The sequence below is a fragment of the Lagenorhynchus albirostris genome, chromosome 7 (assembly GCF_949774975.1).
Source record: "Lagenorhynchus albirostris chromosome 7, mLagAlb1.1, whole genome shotgun sequence".
Taxonomy (NCBI): Eukaryota; Metazoa; Chordata; class Mammalia; order Artiodactyla; family Delphinidae; genus Lagenorhynchus; species Lagenorhynchus albirostris.
The window spans coordinates 64,837,390-64,853,475 of NC_083101.1; the positions used below are offsets into that span (position 1 = coordinate 64,837,390).

At 37.7% G+C, this 16,086-nt stretch overlaps 1 protein-coding gene across 1 annotated transcript in view; it reads left to right on the plus strand.

The window, feature by feature from the left end:
* CCDC171 (coiled-coil domain containing 171) overlaps positions 1-16,086 on the plus strand; it is a 358,774-nt gene that overhangs the window by 13,537 nt on the left and 329,151 nt on the right. Inside the window, exon 5 of the mRNA XM_060155104.1 lies at positions 3,282-3,417. Coding sequence (XP_060011087.1) covers positions 3,282-3,417 — 136 coding nt within the window. The remainder of the gene's footprint in view (positions 1-3,281; positions 3,418-16,086) is intronic.

Sequence of the window (16,086 nt, forward strand, 5' to 3'; positions counted from 1 at the left end):
ATTGATGAAATTTCCTTGTATTCCTAGTTTGTTGAGAGTTATTTTTTATTTTTTTAAATCATGAATGGGTGTTGGATTTTGTCAAATACATTTTCTGTGTCTGTTGAGATGATCATATAGTTTTCATCCTTTGTTTTAGTAAAATGGTATATTACATCACTTGAGTTTCAGACATTATACCAATTTTCTATTTTGGGGATAAATCCCAATTAATCATGTTGTAATTTAATTCTTTCAAGATGTTGCTGGATTTGGTTTGCTAATGTTTTGTTGACGATTTTTTGTATCTCTATTCATGAAAGATATTGGTCTGTACTCTTCCTTTCTTGAGATGTCTGCCATATTTTGGTATTAGGTAATGCTGGACTCGGAATGATTTGGAGAAATGTTTCCTCCTCCTCTAATGTGAGGATTGGTATTATTTCTTCCTTAAAGTTTGGTAGAATCTGGACTTGGACTTTCTCTATGATTAGATTTTTAAAATTATTAATTCTATGTTGTTGTCTGTTATAGGTCTGTTCAGATTTTCTCTTTCTTTTTGAGTTAGTTTTAGTAATTACTGTCTTTTTAGGAATTTGTCCTAAATTTGTCCTGATTTGTTAGCATAAAGTTGTTCATAGTATTCATTATAATCCTTCTACGTTGGTAGTGCCATTCCCTTTTTTATTCTTTGTTTATACTTTGAGTTTCTTCTCTTTTTTCTTTGTCTAGCTAACCAAAGGTTTATCAAGTTTATTCATCTATGTAAAGAATCAAATTTTGGTTTCATTGATTCTCTGTTGTTTTATTTTAGTCTTATTTTAAAAAAATTACATATGCATGTTATTTAAAGACTAATTATTCTAAAAGGCTTACTTACTGCTGTTAGGAAAAATAGCAGTGCTTATTACCTTGAGACAAATAACTTTCTTTATCCCTAGAAAGAATCATTTTCAACTCTCTGAGATGTTTTTTTAAAATCCATACCTCTTCAAACATTTTTTTTATATTGCCATTTGATTTTTCATGTTTAGCCATTATCTACTGACTTTCCACTATAGAAGTTCATAATTTAGTTTTCATTCATACTTGCCTCCCTTTTCTATTCTCTCTTCATTTAGTGATATATAATCTTGGTTAGATTAATCAATGTTTACATTATCATATAATTATCAAAACTTCCTAGTTGAGTTATGTAGTAGTATTCAGTGACAATTTTTTTTCTCATATACATTTTGTTTTTCTTGGATTTAATTAATAGTTGTCTCATTTGTTGTTTACTTGGTTTAATTTCCATGAACTTATGAATTCAACTTCATACTCCCACCAAGTTTTATAAATCTCTCAGTATGTTCACATAGTTGATGTATTCTGTTATTTTCTCTTTTCATCTTAAAGAAATTACTCCTGGAGGCATTGGCCAGTACAGTTGGAACAGATTACCCTTTAAGTGATTTGCTGCACAAATTTCACTGGGTGCTTCCTTTCATCACTATCTTAGACATCCCTTTGCTGTTTTCTTATCTTGAATACCCTACTTCTGGGATCCCATTTCTTTCTCTTTCTCAGTGTGGGTCCTTATTTTGGTGAAACAAGTCTTCCAGTAGCCCCTTATAAATGTTTTGATGTCTTGTAGATCTGAAATAGTCTTTCTCATACTCTTGTCTTTTTTTTTTGCAAGTTTTAGACATTTATTACCAAACTTCTAAAAACTTTTCTGCCAGTTTACACTCTGATCATAGTTATGAAAGTGTGTACGTTTCATCTTCCCTTCCCCATACTCTTGTCTTTGAATGGTACTTGTTGAGCATAAAATTCTAAATTGGAAATTATTTTCTCTTGTAATTTTTTTAGGCATCTGGGAGATTTTTGTTTTAAATTTATTTATTTAGTTTTTCATTTCTTAGTTTGTGTTTTTGATTTCCAAGAGCTCTTTTTTTGTTCTATGAATATTTCATTTTTAATTACATCCAGTTTTTGTTTTATGGATTTTTTTATCCTCTCCTATTTTTCTGAGGATTTTAGTGTTAGGGGTTTTTTCTTAATCTTTTTTTAAAGTTATCTTTTCCCTGCATCATCTTTGACTTCTTCCCTGCCCCTTGTAGTCTCTGTCTTTCTTATCAGATGTTGCTTAACTTCTGGTGATCCTTGGCTCTCTGTTCATATTTAAAAGTAGAGGCCTAAAAAGATGATTGGAAGCTCAGTGTATGAGGCATTCTGTGTAGGGTGATCTGGTTAAGCTGTTTTGCTGGAGAACCCGTAACATTGGCATCTTTAGGTCTTTTTCACCTTGCTGGTTAGATTCTCCAGGGAAGATCCTTCTAGTCTCTGCTTTGCCTGACATTGTTCTGTTAGACAATAAGTATTAGAAGACCAGGGATATAATTTATTATATAACTTTTTACTCGAGTCTCTTGCTTTTGGTATGGAACACTTACCCGATTTGTATCTGATGTCTCCAATCCAGAGACGTTCTGTTTTATCCTCTCCAGGGGATAAACCCCTAGTGTTCTGCCAGAGTGGGGAAGAAATCAATACCCAGTTGTGTGGTGTATAGGGTAGAGGATCTGAGGATCTTATTATTTCTTTGGCAGACTTTCAACCAATTCTCCTGTTTTCTGCTCTGCTTTTACCCCCATTTTAAAAGGTGTTGCCAGTGAACTGAGCTTTTTGGGACTCTGGTGTAAATCAGGTTGCTTTTCTTACTGTTGGCTTTGAATTCAGCTCTCTTATATAAATCACTTACCACTTATCCACCTGTGTTCCAACTTCCAGTATTTTATTGCTATTGTCTCATCTCTGGTACTAATTCTCCTTGTGAGTTTATATCTCTAAATTCTCTTTGCTGTTAAATTAGTTAAAATTTTACTTTTACTTTTGGGGAGAGAGTAGAACTTTACTCTGCCATTTAAAAGCATGAGTCTGTATTCTCTTATACTTTCTCTTTTTGTAATATGTGTTATATTTGCAATAAGTAAAATATATTATTTAAAAAGGTTAAAAGGAAAGAACTCAGTCTTCTCCAAAACTTGCCAGCTTGTGATAGGATCAGATAACCTTTATTGCCTATCTTGAACAATATGGTGGTTTCCCAGTGGACAGTGGTTTGTTTCTAGTCATATACTGCTTTGCAATTCTATCTAGCTTTTGCAATCAATATCTTTTACTGGAATGTAAGTTTCTTTAGGGTAAGGACCGTAACATGTTCCCTGTTTTTTTTGAAAAATAAGTTATCAGAAATAGGGGAAATGCTGGAAATTTACTTAATAGTAATTATATTTTATTTTGATCTCATTTTATAGGTTGAAGAATGCCTCATCTGATATAAAACAAATGGTTAAAAATGAAACAGACTTGGATATTACTGCTGATCTCAGAAAGAAACTCCATCGGGCTAAGAAAGAAAAATTAGAAATAACAACTAAGCACAATGCAGAGGTAGAATTTATTTTCTTCTCAAATAATGTTAAAAGTAGAGTTTGATTATTTTAGATTCATTTCATATTAGAAACTACTTGTTTTAACATTTATCACTGTAACATTCTTGTGCTTAAAAAGGACATTAATAGAACAGATGGTTTTTTTAAATACAGTGGAATTGTATAGGAGTGTTAAAGTAGAAATTTAATGAAGTATTGTATTTATTGGTATGTTGCCTTAATTTTATTTTAATTAATGAATTATATTTGCTCAAAAGTGTTAATTGATGAATGCGTTTGGTGACTAAGGGATTTGTAAATTAGGCATTTTGGAAATCTTAATGTAGTTTCCTTATGGTCTCAGTCATAGAACAGTCTCTTAAACAATTAGATTTGAGTATGGAATTTTTGATCAGTGTAATTCATGAATTATCTTAGTTTGTTTTTCAATTGTATCATTATATCTTTTATTAGTATGTGTGTGTATATATATAAATATCTGTATTTCATATGTATATGTGTATATTCCAAGGACAGAAGTTATTTTTTACTCTAGGATAATTCATGAATTATATGTTTATGTCTCTTCTGTCGTCTTTCTTCTCTGTTTTCTTCTTTTTCTTTATTTAAGTCTTACTCATTCTTAAAGCTCAGCTTAGGCAGCCAGATGTAGTGGAAAGAATATTGAGTTACAGAGACCTGGACTCATTCTTGGCCCTTCCATTTACAACATATGTGACCTTGGGCGAGTTATTTATCCTGTACATCTTTGGTTTCTCATTGTGAAATGCTGGTCCCAAAGGGTTGTTGAGATAATTAAATGAAATAGAATTTGAGAAGTGTCTGTGCACTGTAATAGTAGTTGACATTTATTGACAGTTAAGCATAAACAGTGTATTTTCCTTCCCTTTTTGCTAAAATCCCGACGCTGTTCTGTCAGGAAACCTTTTAAAGCCTTGCTAGGTGAAAATGATTACTCCTTTCTTTCCTCTCCCATAACATGTTGCTGTTACAGATATTTTAGAGCTAAAACATTTATTTCACGCTTACCTATGCTTCTTTAGTCCTTAAGCTTCATGAGAGCTGAAAGTAGTGACCATGCTTTGTCCCTGTACCTGTCAAGTTGCTTATTGGCACGTAGTAGGCCCTCAGTAGCTGTGTGTTGAATAAACGTTCGGAAAAATGATTTTTTTCAGGTTCTCTAAGGAACAGTGGTTTATGATTAAAATAACAAGCGATCAATCTATGACTGTTTTATTTGTATTTTTAAAGGCAATGGTAATTTTAAAGTGATAATTGAAGTAGTAATTGCTTTTATTTATGTTGTACTATTACATACTGAATATAAAGTAGTATTTGTTAAATGGATGCTAATTGTTCATAATCTCCAAAACTTATTTTATAAACCAAATGTACATTTTACTTGAGAATATTAGTATCATGATAATCATTCATCCATTAAATATATTCTTTCACATATATTTATAGTTATCGCATTTCTCTTACCAGAACATACATTTATTATCTTTTATTTGATCAAAATATTTTGAATTATGTGTTCACATTAAAGAGATTGGAAATTATCTCACGGAAGAAAGAGAATTTTCTCAAAATAGGTAGTTATAGTTGGTTCAACTCCAGGTTTGTATTACTGTTCAGTTTTACTGTTTCAATTATTTGTTTAGCTGATTTTACTCATATTATATAGTAATATTTTTAGCCATGTAATTTCTAAATATGTCCATTATAAAGCAAGGCAGAGAGGAATGAAACTATCTAAAAACTAAGGCCAGATATTTGCCTTATCAGGTACTCCTAATGCTAACACACTGGCTGATTGGCACAAAATTTCTTTAAAATCTAAGTGTCCTATCAATAGATGAATGGATAAAGAAAATGTTTCAAATATGTATATGTATATATATATACACATATACATATATAAATGAATATATATATATTATTTTTTAAAAAAATTTATTTCTTTATTTTTGGCTGCATTAGGTCTTTGTTGCTGAGTGTGGGCTTTCTCTAGTTGCAGCGAGCGGGGGCTACTCTTCGTTGTGGTACGTGGGCTTCTCATTGCATTGGCTTCTCTTGTTGCAGAGCATGGGCTCTAGGCATGCGGGCTTCAGTAGTTGTGGCACGCAGGCTCAGTAGTTGTGGCTCGTGGGCTCTAGAGTGCAGGCTCAGTAGTTGTGGCACATGGGCTTAGTTGCTCTGCAACAGGTGGGATCTTCCCGGACCAGGGCTTGAACCTGTGTCCCCCTCATTGGCAAGCAGATTCTTAACCACTGCACCACCAGGGAAGTCCGTGTGTGTGTGTGTGTGTGTGTGTGTGTGTGTACAATGGAATATTATTCACACAAAAAAAGAGTGACATCTTGCCATTTGTGACAATATAGATGGACCTTGGGGCCATTATGGTAAGTGAAATAAATCAGACAGAGAAAAACAAATACTGGAGGGACCTTCAAGATGGCGGAGGAGTAAGATGTGGAGATCACCTTCCTTCCCACAAATACATCAGAAATACATCTACATGTGGAACAACTCCTACAGAACACCTACTGAACGCTGGCAGAAGACCTCAGACCTCCCAAAAGGCAGGAAACTCCCCAGGTACCTGGGCAGGGCAAAAGAAAAAAGGAAAACCAGAGACAGAAGAATAGAGACAGGACCTGCCCCTCTGGGAGGGAGCTGTGAAGGAGGAAAAGTTGCCACACACTTGGAAGCCCCTTCACTGGCGGAGACGGGGGGTGGGTTGGGGGGAAGCTTTGGAGCCATGGAGAAGAGCACAGCAACAGGGGTGCAGAGGGTTAAGCAGAGAGATTCCCGCACAGAGGATCGGTTCCGACCAGCACTCACCAGCCTGAGAGGCTTGTCTGCTCACCCGCCGGGATGGGTGTGGGCTGGGAGACGAGGCTCCGGCTTCAGAGGTCATATCCCAGGGAGAGGACTGGGGTTGGCTGCGTGAACACAGCCTGAAGGGGGCTAGTGCACCACAGCTATTGGGGAGCGAATCTGGGAAAATGTCTAGACCTGCCTAAGAGGCAAGAGACCATTGTTTTGGGGTGCATGAGGAGAGGGGATCCAGAGCACTGCCTAAACGAGCTCCAGAGATGGGCACCAGCTGTGGCTATCAGTGCGGATACTGGAGACGGACATGAAATGCTAAGGCTGCTGCTGCAGCCACCAAGAAGCCTGTGTGCAAGCACAGGTCACTCTCCACACCTCCCCTCCCAGGAGCCTCTGCAGCCTGCCACTGCCAGGGTCCCGTGATCCATGGACAGCTTCCCTGGGAGAACACACATCGTGCCTCAGGCTGTGAAAACGTCATGCTGGTCTCTGCTGCTGCAGGCTCACCCTGCATTCTGTACCCCTCCTTCCCTCCGGCCTGAGTGAGCCAGAGCCCCCGAATCAGCTGCTTCTTTAACCCCATCCTGTCTGGGTGGGGAACAGATGCCCTCAGGCGACCTACACGCAGAGTCGGGGCCAAATCCAAAGCTGAACCCCAGGAGCTGTGCGAACAAAGAAGAGAAAGGGAAATCTCTCCCAGCAGCCTCAGGAGCAGCGGATTAAATCTCCACAGTCAACCTGATTTACCCTGCATCTGTGGAATACCTGAATAGACAATGAATCATCCCAAAATTGGGGCAGTGGACTTTGGGAGCAACTGTAGACTTGGGGTTTGCTTTCTGCATCTAATTTGTTTCTGGTTTTATGTTTATTTTAGTTTAGTATTTAGAGCTTAGTATCACTGGTAAATTTGTTTATTGATTTCGTTGCTCTCGGAATTCCATTTTTTTAAAAAATATATATAATTTTCTTTTTCTGTTTTTGTGAGTGTGTATGTGTATGCTTCTCTGTGTGATTTTGTCTGTATGGCTTTGCTTTTACCATTTGTCCTAGGGTTCAGTCTTTCCATTTTTTGGGATAGTTTTTAGCGCTTGTTATCATTGGTGGATTTGTTTTTTAGTTTGGTTGTTCTTTCTTTCTTTTTTTAATTACTTTTTTATTTTTAATAATTTATCTTTTATTTTATTATTTTCTTTCTTTCTGTCTTTCTTTTTCCTCCCTTTTCTTCTGAGCTGAGTGGCTGACAGGGTCTTGGTGCTCCAGCCGGGTGTCAGGCCTGAACCTCTGAGGTGGGAGAGCCGAATTCAGGACATTGGACCACCAGAAACCTCCCAGCCCCATGTAAAATCAAATGGTGAGAGCTCTCACAGAGATCTCCATCTCAATGCTAAGACCCAGCTCCACTCAACAACCAGCAAGCTACAGTGCTGGGCATCCTGTGCCAAACAACTAGCAAGACAGGAACACAACCCCACCCGTTAGCAGAGAGACTGCCTAAAATCATAATCAGTTCACAGACACCCCAAAACACACCACCGGACGTGGTCCTGCCCACCAGAAAGAAAAGATCCATCCCCACCCACTGAAACACAGGCACCAGTCCCCTCCAGCAGGAAGCCTACACAACCTACTGAACCAACCTTACCCACTGGGGGCAGACACCAAAAACAATGGGAACTATGAACTTACAGCCTGCAAAAGGAGACCCCAAGCACAGTAAGATAAGCAAAATGAGAAGACAGAGAAATACCCAGCAGATGAAGGAGCAAAGTAAAAACCCGCCAGATCAGACAAATGAAGAGGAAATAGGCAGCCTACCTGAAAAAGAATTCAGAGTAATGCTAGTAAAGATGATCCAAAATCTTGGAAATAGATTGGAGAAAATACAAGAAACGTTTAACAAGGAATTAGAACTAAAGAGCAAACAAACAATGATGAACAACACAATAAATGAAATTAAAAATTCTCTAGAAGGAATCAGCAGAATAACTGAGGCAGAAGAATGGATAAGTGACCTGGAAGATAAAATAGTGGAAATAACTACTGCAGAGCACAATAAAGAAAAAATAATGAAAAGAATTGAGGACAGTCTCAGAGACCTCTGGGACAACACTAAATGCACCAACATTTGAATTATAGGGGTCCCAGAAGAAGAAGAGAAAAAGAAAGGGAATGCGAAAATATTTAAAGAGATTATAGTTGAAAACTTCCCTAACATGGGAAAGGAAATAGTCAATCAAGTCCAGGAAGCAGAGAGAGTCCCATACAGGATAAATCCAAGGAGAAACACACCAAGACATATATTAATCAAACTATCAAAAATAAAATATGAAGGAAAAATATTAAAAGCAGCAAGAGAAAAGCAGCAAATAACATACAAGGGAATCCCCATAAGGTTAGCAGTTGATCTTTTAGCAGAAATTCTGCAAGTCAGAAGGAGGTGGCAGCACATATTTAATGTGATGAAAGGGGAAAACCTACAACCAAGATTACTCTTCCCAGCAAGGATCTCATTCAGATTTGACAGAGAAATTAAAACCTTTACCGACAAGCAAAAGCTAAGAGAGTTCAGCACCACCAAACCAGCTGTACAACAAATGCTAAAGGAACTTCTCTAGGCAGGAAACACAAGAGAAGGAAAAGACCTAGAAAAACAAACCCAAAACAATTAAGAAAATGGTAATAGGAACATACATATTGACAATTACCTTAAATGTAAAAGGATTAAATGCACCAACCAAAAGATATAGACTGGCTGAATGGGTACAAAAACAAGACCCATATACATACTGTCTACAAGAGACCCACTTCAGACCTAGGGACACATACAGACTGAAAGTGAGGGGATGGAAAAAGATATTCCATGCAAATGGAAATCAAAAGAAAGCTGGAGTAGCAGTTCTCTTATCAGACAAAATAGAATTTAAAATAAAGACTATTACAAGAGACAAAGAAGGACACTACATAATGATCAAGGAATCAATCCAAAAAGAAGATATAACAATTATAAATATTTATGCACCCAACATAGGAGTGCCTCAATACATAAGGCAAATGCTAACAGCCATAAAATGGGAAATCGAGAGTAACACAGTCATAGTAGGGGACTTTAACACCCCACTTTCACCAATGGACAGATCATCCAAAATGAAAATAAATAAGGAAACACAAACTTTAAATGACACATTACACAAGATGGACTTAGTTGATATTTATAGGACATTCCATCCAAAAACAACAGAATACACTTTCTTCTCAAGTGCTCATGGAACATTCTCCAGGATAGATCATATCTTGGGTCACAAATCAAGCCCTGGTGAATTTAAGAAAATTGAAATCATATCAAGTATCTTTTCTGACCACAATGCTATGAGACTACATATCAATTACAGGAAACTGTAAAACATACAAACACATGGAGGCTAAACAATACCCTACTAAATAACCAAGAGATCACTGAAGAAATCAAAGAGGAAATCAAAAAATACCTAGAAACAAATGACAATGAAAACACCATGACCCAAAACCTATGGGATGCAGCAAAAGCAGTTCTAAGAGGGAAGTTTATAGCAATACAGTCCTATCTCAAGAAACAAGAAAAACCTCAAATAAACAACCTAACCTTACACCTAAAGCAATTAGAGAAAGAACAACAAAAAAACCCCCAAAGTTAGTAGAAGGAAAGAAATCATAAAGATCAGGTCTGAAATAAATGAAAAAGAAATGAAGGAAACGATAGCAAAGATCAATAAAACTAAAACCTGGTTCTTTGAGAAGATAAGAATAATTGATTAAACCATTGGCCAGACTCCTAAAGAAAAAAAGGGAGAAGGCTCAAATCAATAGAATTAGAAATGGAAAAGGAGAAATAACAACTGACACTGTAGAAATACAAAGGATCATGAGAGATTACTATAAGCAACTATATGCCAATAAAATGGACAACCTGGAAGAAATGGACAAATTCTTGGAAAAGCACAACATTCCAAAGCTGAACCAGGAAGAAATAGAAAATATAAACAGACCAGTCACAAACACTGAAATTGAAGCTGTGATTAAAAATCATCCAACAGGGCTTCCCTGGTGGTGCCGTGGTTGAGAGTCTGCCTGCAGATGCAGGGGACACGGGTTCGTGCCCCGGTCTGGGAGGATCCCACATGCCGTGGAGCGGCTGGGCCCGTGAGCCCTGGCCACTGGGCCTGTGCGTCCGGAGCCTGTGCTCCGCAAAGGGAGAGGCCACAACAGTGAGAGGCCCACGTACCGCAAAAAAAAAAAAAGTTATCCAACAAACAAGAGTCCAGGACCAGATGGCTTCACAGGTGAATTCTATCAAACATTGAGAGAAGAGCTAACACATATCCTTCTCAAACTCTTACAAAATGTAGCAGAGGGAGGAACACTCCCAAACTCATTCTGCGAACCCAGCATCACCCTGATACCAAAACCAGACAAAGATGTCACAGAAAAAGAAAACTACAGGCCAGTATCCCTGATGAACATAGATGCAAAAATCCTCAACAAACAGAATTCGGCAGCACATTAAAGGGATCATACACCACGATCAAGTGGGGTTTATCCTAGGAATGTAAGGATTCTTCAATATACGCAAAGCAATCAGCGTGATGCACCATATTAACAAACTGAAGGATAAAATCCATATGATCATTTCAATAGACACAAAAAAAGCTTTTGACAAAATTCAACACCCATTTATGATAAAAACCCTCCAGAAAGTAAGCATAGAGGGAACTTACCTCAACATAATACAGGCCATGTATGACAAGCCCATAGCTACCATCGTTCTCAGTAGTGAAAAACTGAAACCATTTCCACTAAGATCAGGAACAAGTCAAGGTTGCCCACTCGCACCACTCTTACTCAACATAGTTTTGGAAGTTTAGCCACAGGAGTCAGAGAAGAAAAAGAAATAAAAGGAATCCAAATCAGAAAAGAAGAAGTAAAGCTGTCACTGTTTGCAGATGACATGATACTATACATATAGAATCCTAAAAATGCTACCAGAAAACTACTAGAGCTAATCAATAAATTTAGTAATGTAGCAGGATACAAAATTAATGCACACAAATCTCTTTCATTCCTATGCACTAATGATGACAAATCTGAAAGAGAAATTAAGGAAACACTCCCATTTACCATTGCAACAAAAAGAATAAATTACCTAGGAATAAACCTACCTGTCTGCAGAAAAGACCTGTCTGCAGAAACAAAAGACCTGTCTGCAGAAAACTATAAGACACTGATGAAAGAAATTAAAGATGATATAAACAGATGGAGAGATATACCATGTTCTTGGATTGGAAGAATCAACATTGTGGAAATGACTATACTACCCAAAGCAATCTATAGGTTCAGTGCAATCCCTATCAAACTACCAATGGCATTTTTCACAGAACTAGAACAAAAGATTTCACAATTTGTATGGAAACACAAAAGACCCCGAATAGCCAAAGCAATCTTGAGAAAGAAAAATAGAGCTGGAGGAATCAGAATCCCAGACTTCAGACTATATTACAAAGCTGCAGTAATGAAGACAGTATATGGTACCGGTACAAAAACAGAAATATAGATCAATGAAACAGGATATAATGCCCAGAGATAAACCCATGCACATATGGTTACCTTATCTTTGATAAATGAGAGAAGAATATACAATGGAGAAAAGACAGCCTCTTCAATAAGTGGTGCTGGGAACACTGGACAGCTACATGTAAAAGAATGAAATTAGAACACTCCCTAAGACCATACAGAAAAATAAACTCAAAATGGATTAGAGACCTAAATGTAAGGCCAGACACTATAAAACTCTTAGAGGAAAACATAGCTAGAACACTCTGTGACATAAATCACAGGAAGATCCTTTTTGGCCAACCTCCTAGAGAAATGGTAATAAAAACAAAAAGGAAACACATGGGATGTAATGAAACTTAAAAGCTTTTGTACAACAAAGAAAACTAAACAAGACAAAAAGAACAACCCTCAGAATGGGAGAAAATATTTGCAAATGAAGCAACTGACAAAGGATTAATCTCCAAAATATACAAGCAGCTCATGCAGCTCAGTATTAATAAAACAAACAACCGAATCCAAAAATGGGCAGAAATCCCAAATAGATGTTTCTCCAGAGAAGATATACAGATTGCCAACAAACACATGAAAGGATGATCAACATCACTAATCATTAGAGAAATGCAAATCAAAAGTACAATGAGATATCATCTCACACCGGTCAGAATGGCCATCATCAAAAAATCTACAAACAGTATATGCTGGAGAGGGTGTGGAGAAAGGGGAACCCTCTTGTACTGTTGGTGGGAATGTAGACTGATACAGCCACTATGGAGAACAGTATGGAGGTTCCTTAAAAAACTAAAAACAGGACTACCATACGACCCAGCAATCCCAGTACTGGGCATATACCCTGAGAAAACCATAATTCAAACAGAGACATGTACCACAATGTTCATTGCAGCACTGTTTACAATAGCCAGGATGTGGAAGCAACCTAAGTGTCCATCAACAGATGAATGGATAAAGAAGATATGGTACATATATACAATGGAATATTACTCTGCCATAAAAAGAAACAGCATTGAGCTATTTGCAGTGAGGTGGATGGACCTAGAAACTGTCCTACAGAGTGAAGTAAGTCAGAAAGAGAAAAACAAATACTGTATGCTGACGCATATATATGGAATCTTAAAAAAATAAAGTGGTTCTGAAGAACCTAGGGACAGGACAGGAATAAAGACGCAGATGTAGAGAATGGACTTGAGGACATGGAGAGGGGGAAGGGTAAGCTGGGACGAAGTGAGAGAGTGGCATGGACATATATACAGTACCAAATGTAAAATAGCTAGTTGGAAGCAGCCGCATGGCACAGGGAGATCAGCTCCGTGATTTGTGACCACATAGGGGGGTGGGTTAGGGAGGGTGGGAAGGAGACGCAAGAGGGAGGAGAAATGGGGATAAATTTATATGTATAGCTGATTTACTTTGTTATACAGCAGAAACTAACACAACATTGTAAAGCAATTATACTCCAATAAAGATGTTAAAAAAAAGACAAATACTGTATGATATCATTTATAGGTGGTATTTAAAAATTAAAGAAAACCCCAAGCTCATAGATACAGAGAATATATTGGTGGTTGTCAGAGGCAGGGGGTGGGTGGAGGTAGATGAAATGGGTGAAGGGGGTCAAAAGGTACACACTTCCAGTTATAATAGTACAGTATGTAATAGTACAGTATGTAATATTACAGTATGTAATATACAGCGTGGCAACTATAGTTAATAATGTACTGTATTGCATTTTTGAAAGTTGCTAAGAGAGTAGATCTTAAAAGTTCTCATCACAAGAAAAAAATTATAACTATGTATGGTGATGGATGTTAACTAGAATTATGTGGTGATCATTTTGCAATATATATAAATATTAAATCATTATGTTGTACACCTGAAACTAATATAATATGTCAATTATACCACAATAAAAAATAATAAAAATCTTTAAAATGACTTCTCTAGGAATTTCATTATTGTGGGTTCTTGGGCAACTTACGTCATTTTTCTGAGCCCCCGTTTTCTTTCCTAGGTATGGAAATAATAGGTTACTGTTGAGATTTATTAGTGGGCAGAGGGTATGGGGGAGAGGAGTTTCTTACAGATTCACAGCTTCCGAATGAAACTAAGTTGTACTAATGTGGGTGATTGAGATGGGGAAATGCCACAAGGTTTTCACTTTTGCAGTGGTTATTAAAATTATTTGAGCACAATAAAACAGATGTGCAAAGTAGGACAAGAGGTCATGAAGCTATTCAGATATCTCATTGGCCCCGATAGTGACGATAGAGCAAGAAAATCTTTTAGAGCAATGAGGATGGGAGAGAATAAGGAAAAGCAATGTAACTTTCTCTAGCCAAAAGTTACTGGATACCTAGGACGAAGCAGTAGGCTTTCTAGGGTTCAAGACCTAAAGGTGTTTGACTGATCCTGCCAGATTTCTTAGGAGTAGGGGTCTTAAGCAGGGGTCCTTACAAACTGAGAAATCAAGGAATCCATGTAGTTGGATAGGGAGAAATTATATTTTTATTTTTATTAACCCCTAACTCATGTTAAGCATTTCCTTCAGTTATGAAGGGCTTGGCCCAGCCTGTCGTCCTTTTAAAAGCAAGCTATAGTAGGATTAGCAGTACTTTTGAATTTATCACCAATAGAAATTGCAGACACATACCATACTTCAGTTACTGCAAATATATTGAAATATTGTTTATACTTGTCATCACTTTGAAATGGTTATTAGACTTGTGAGTACAACTTGTTATTTAATGTGTTATTAAAGAAGTAACGTAGATTACAGCATCACAAATTGGTTGTTATATATTTATTTTTATACTTTGATTCTTTTTGTTATCTTGTGTATTTTATTTTATGCATGTAATTACATTATTTTGAAAAGGCTGTGCCAGATTGCCAAAGAGGGTCATGGCGTAAAAATGATGAAAGACCTTTTAGAGGCTGAGACATGCTGTAAGAGGGCATCAGGGAAGACATGGAGGATGACACAGAGAGGAGGTTCTAAGACAACTGGTTGAGCATAAGACCTAAAAGAATGAAGACTTGTTTTGAAAAGGAGGGAGATACCATTTTGTTGCTGTTGCATGTTGTAGTGCATATGTTGAAGCTTAAATGAGAAAACAACCTCATGGTTGTTTTTCACAGCTAGAGGATATGTTTTTCACAGCTCTGTGGATAGCTCTGGAAATCAAATAAGGGCCAGTAAGGCTAAAAGAGGGACATTAATAGACGGAATTGGTTGTACAGGTGATGAAAGACCTAGGAATTCAAACAGGGAATGATGAGGCCACCTAGAGATTAGTTACATCAGGAAGCCACCATCACCTCTAGGCCAGAGGACCAATGGGAGGAGATGATGTTACCAAGAGTCCAGAAGTTGGAGCTGTCTGGTGGGAGGGAGAACCATGGTAGGGGCTGTTCAGTCAGGTTGGGATGTTGGAATGAAGGATAGGCAGCTGGAACCTGAAAAGAGATGCAGCTACTGCCAGAGACACTGCCGGAAGCAGAGTCATTTAACAATGGAGCATGGGAATTACAGTTCCTATGATATAATAGAGTAGAGCAAAAGAAGGGGGTTGAGAAATGGATCAAATGGACAAATAATTGACACTCCACACTTTTTGCTCTTCAGCATTCATTATCACTCTTCTGCTTATGTGTAACTCCCATGCAATAATATCTTGTTCCTGTGTAATCTTGCAAGGCAACTCAAATATCCTCTATACAAAGATGCTCTCACCCACTCCACAATGGGAGACACAAAGCCTTATTAGTCCATTGTTTCTATCTCACAGATGATATGTATCCTCACCATCAGAATCTTACAATTTTGTGTCTCATGAATTAAATTGAGACCAATAGTACCAACATTCTTCATATAATACCAGAGATGAGGAGCAAAGAAAAAAATCACTAATATATACATATAACAGATATGCAGAGCTGCTGCAGTTCTTATTCTTAGAACTGGTCCTAGGGTTATAAGCTGATATTTTTGGGCCTCTCACTGCTGTGGCCTCTGCCGCTGCGGAGCACAGGCTCCGGACGCGCAGGCTCAGCGGCCATGGCTCACGGGCCCAGCCGCTCCACGGCATGTGGGATCTTCCTGGACCGGGGCACGAACCTGCGTCCCCTGTGTCGGCAGGCGGACTCCCAACCACTGCGCCACCAGGGAAGCCCTATAAGCTGATATTTTTCACTTCACTTCTGTCACAACTGATTCCTGTTCCCC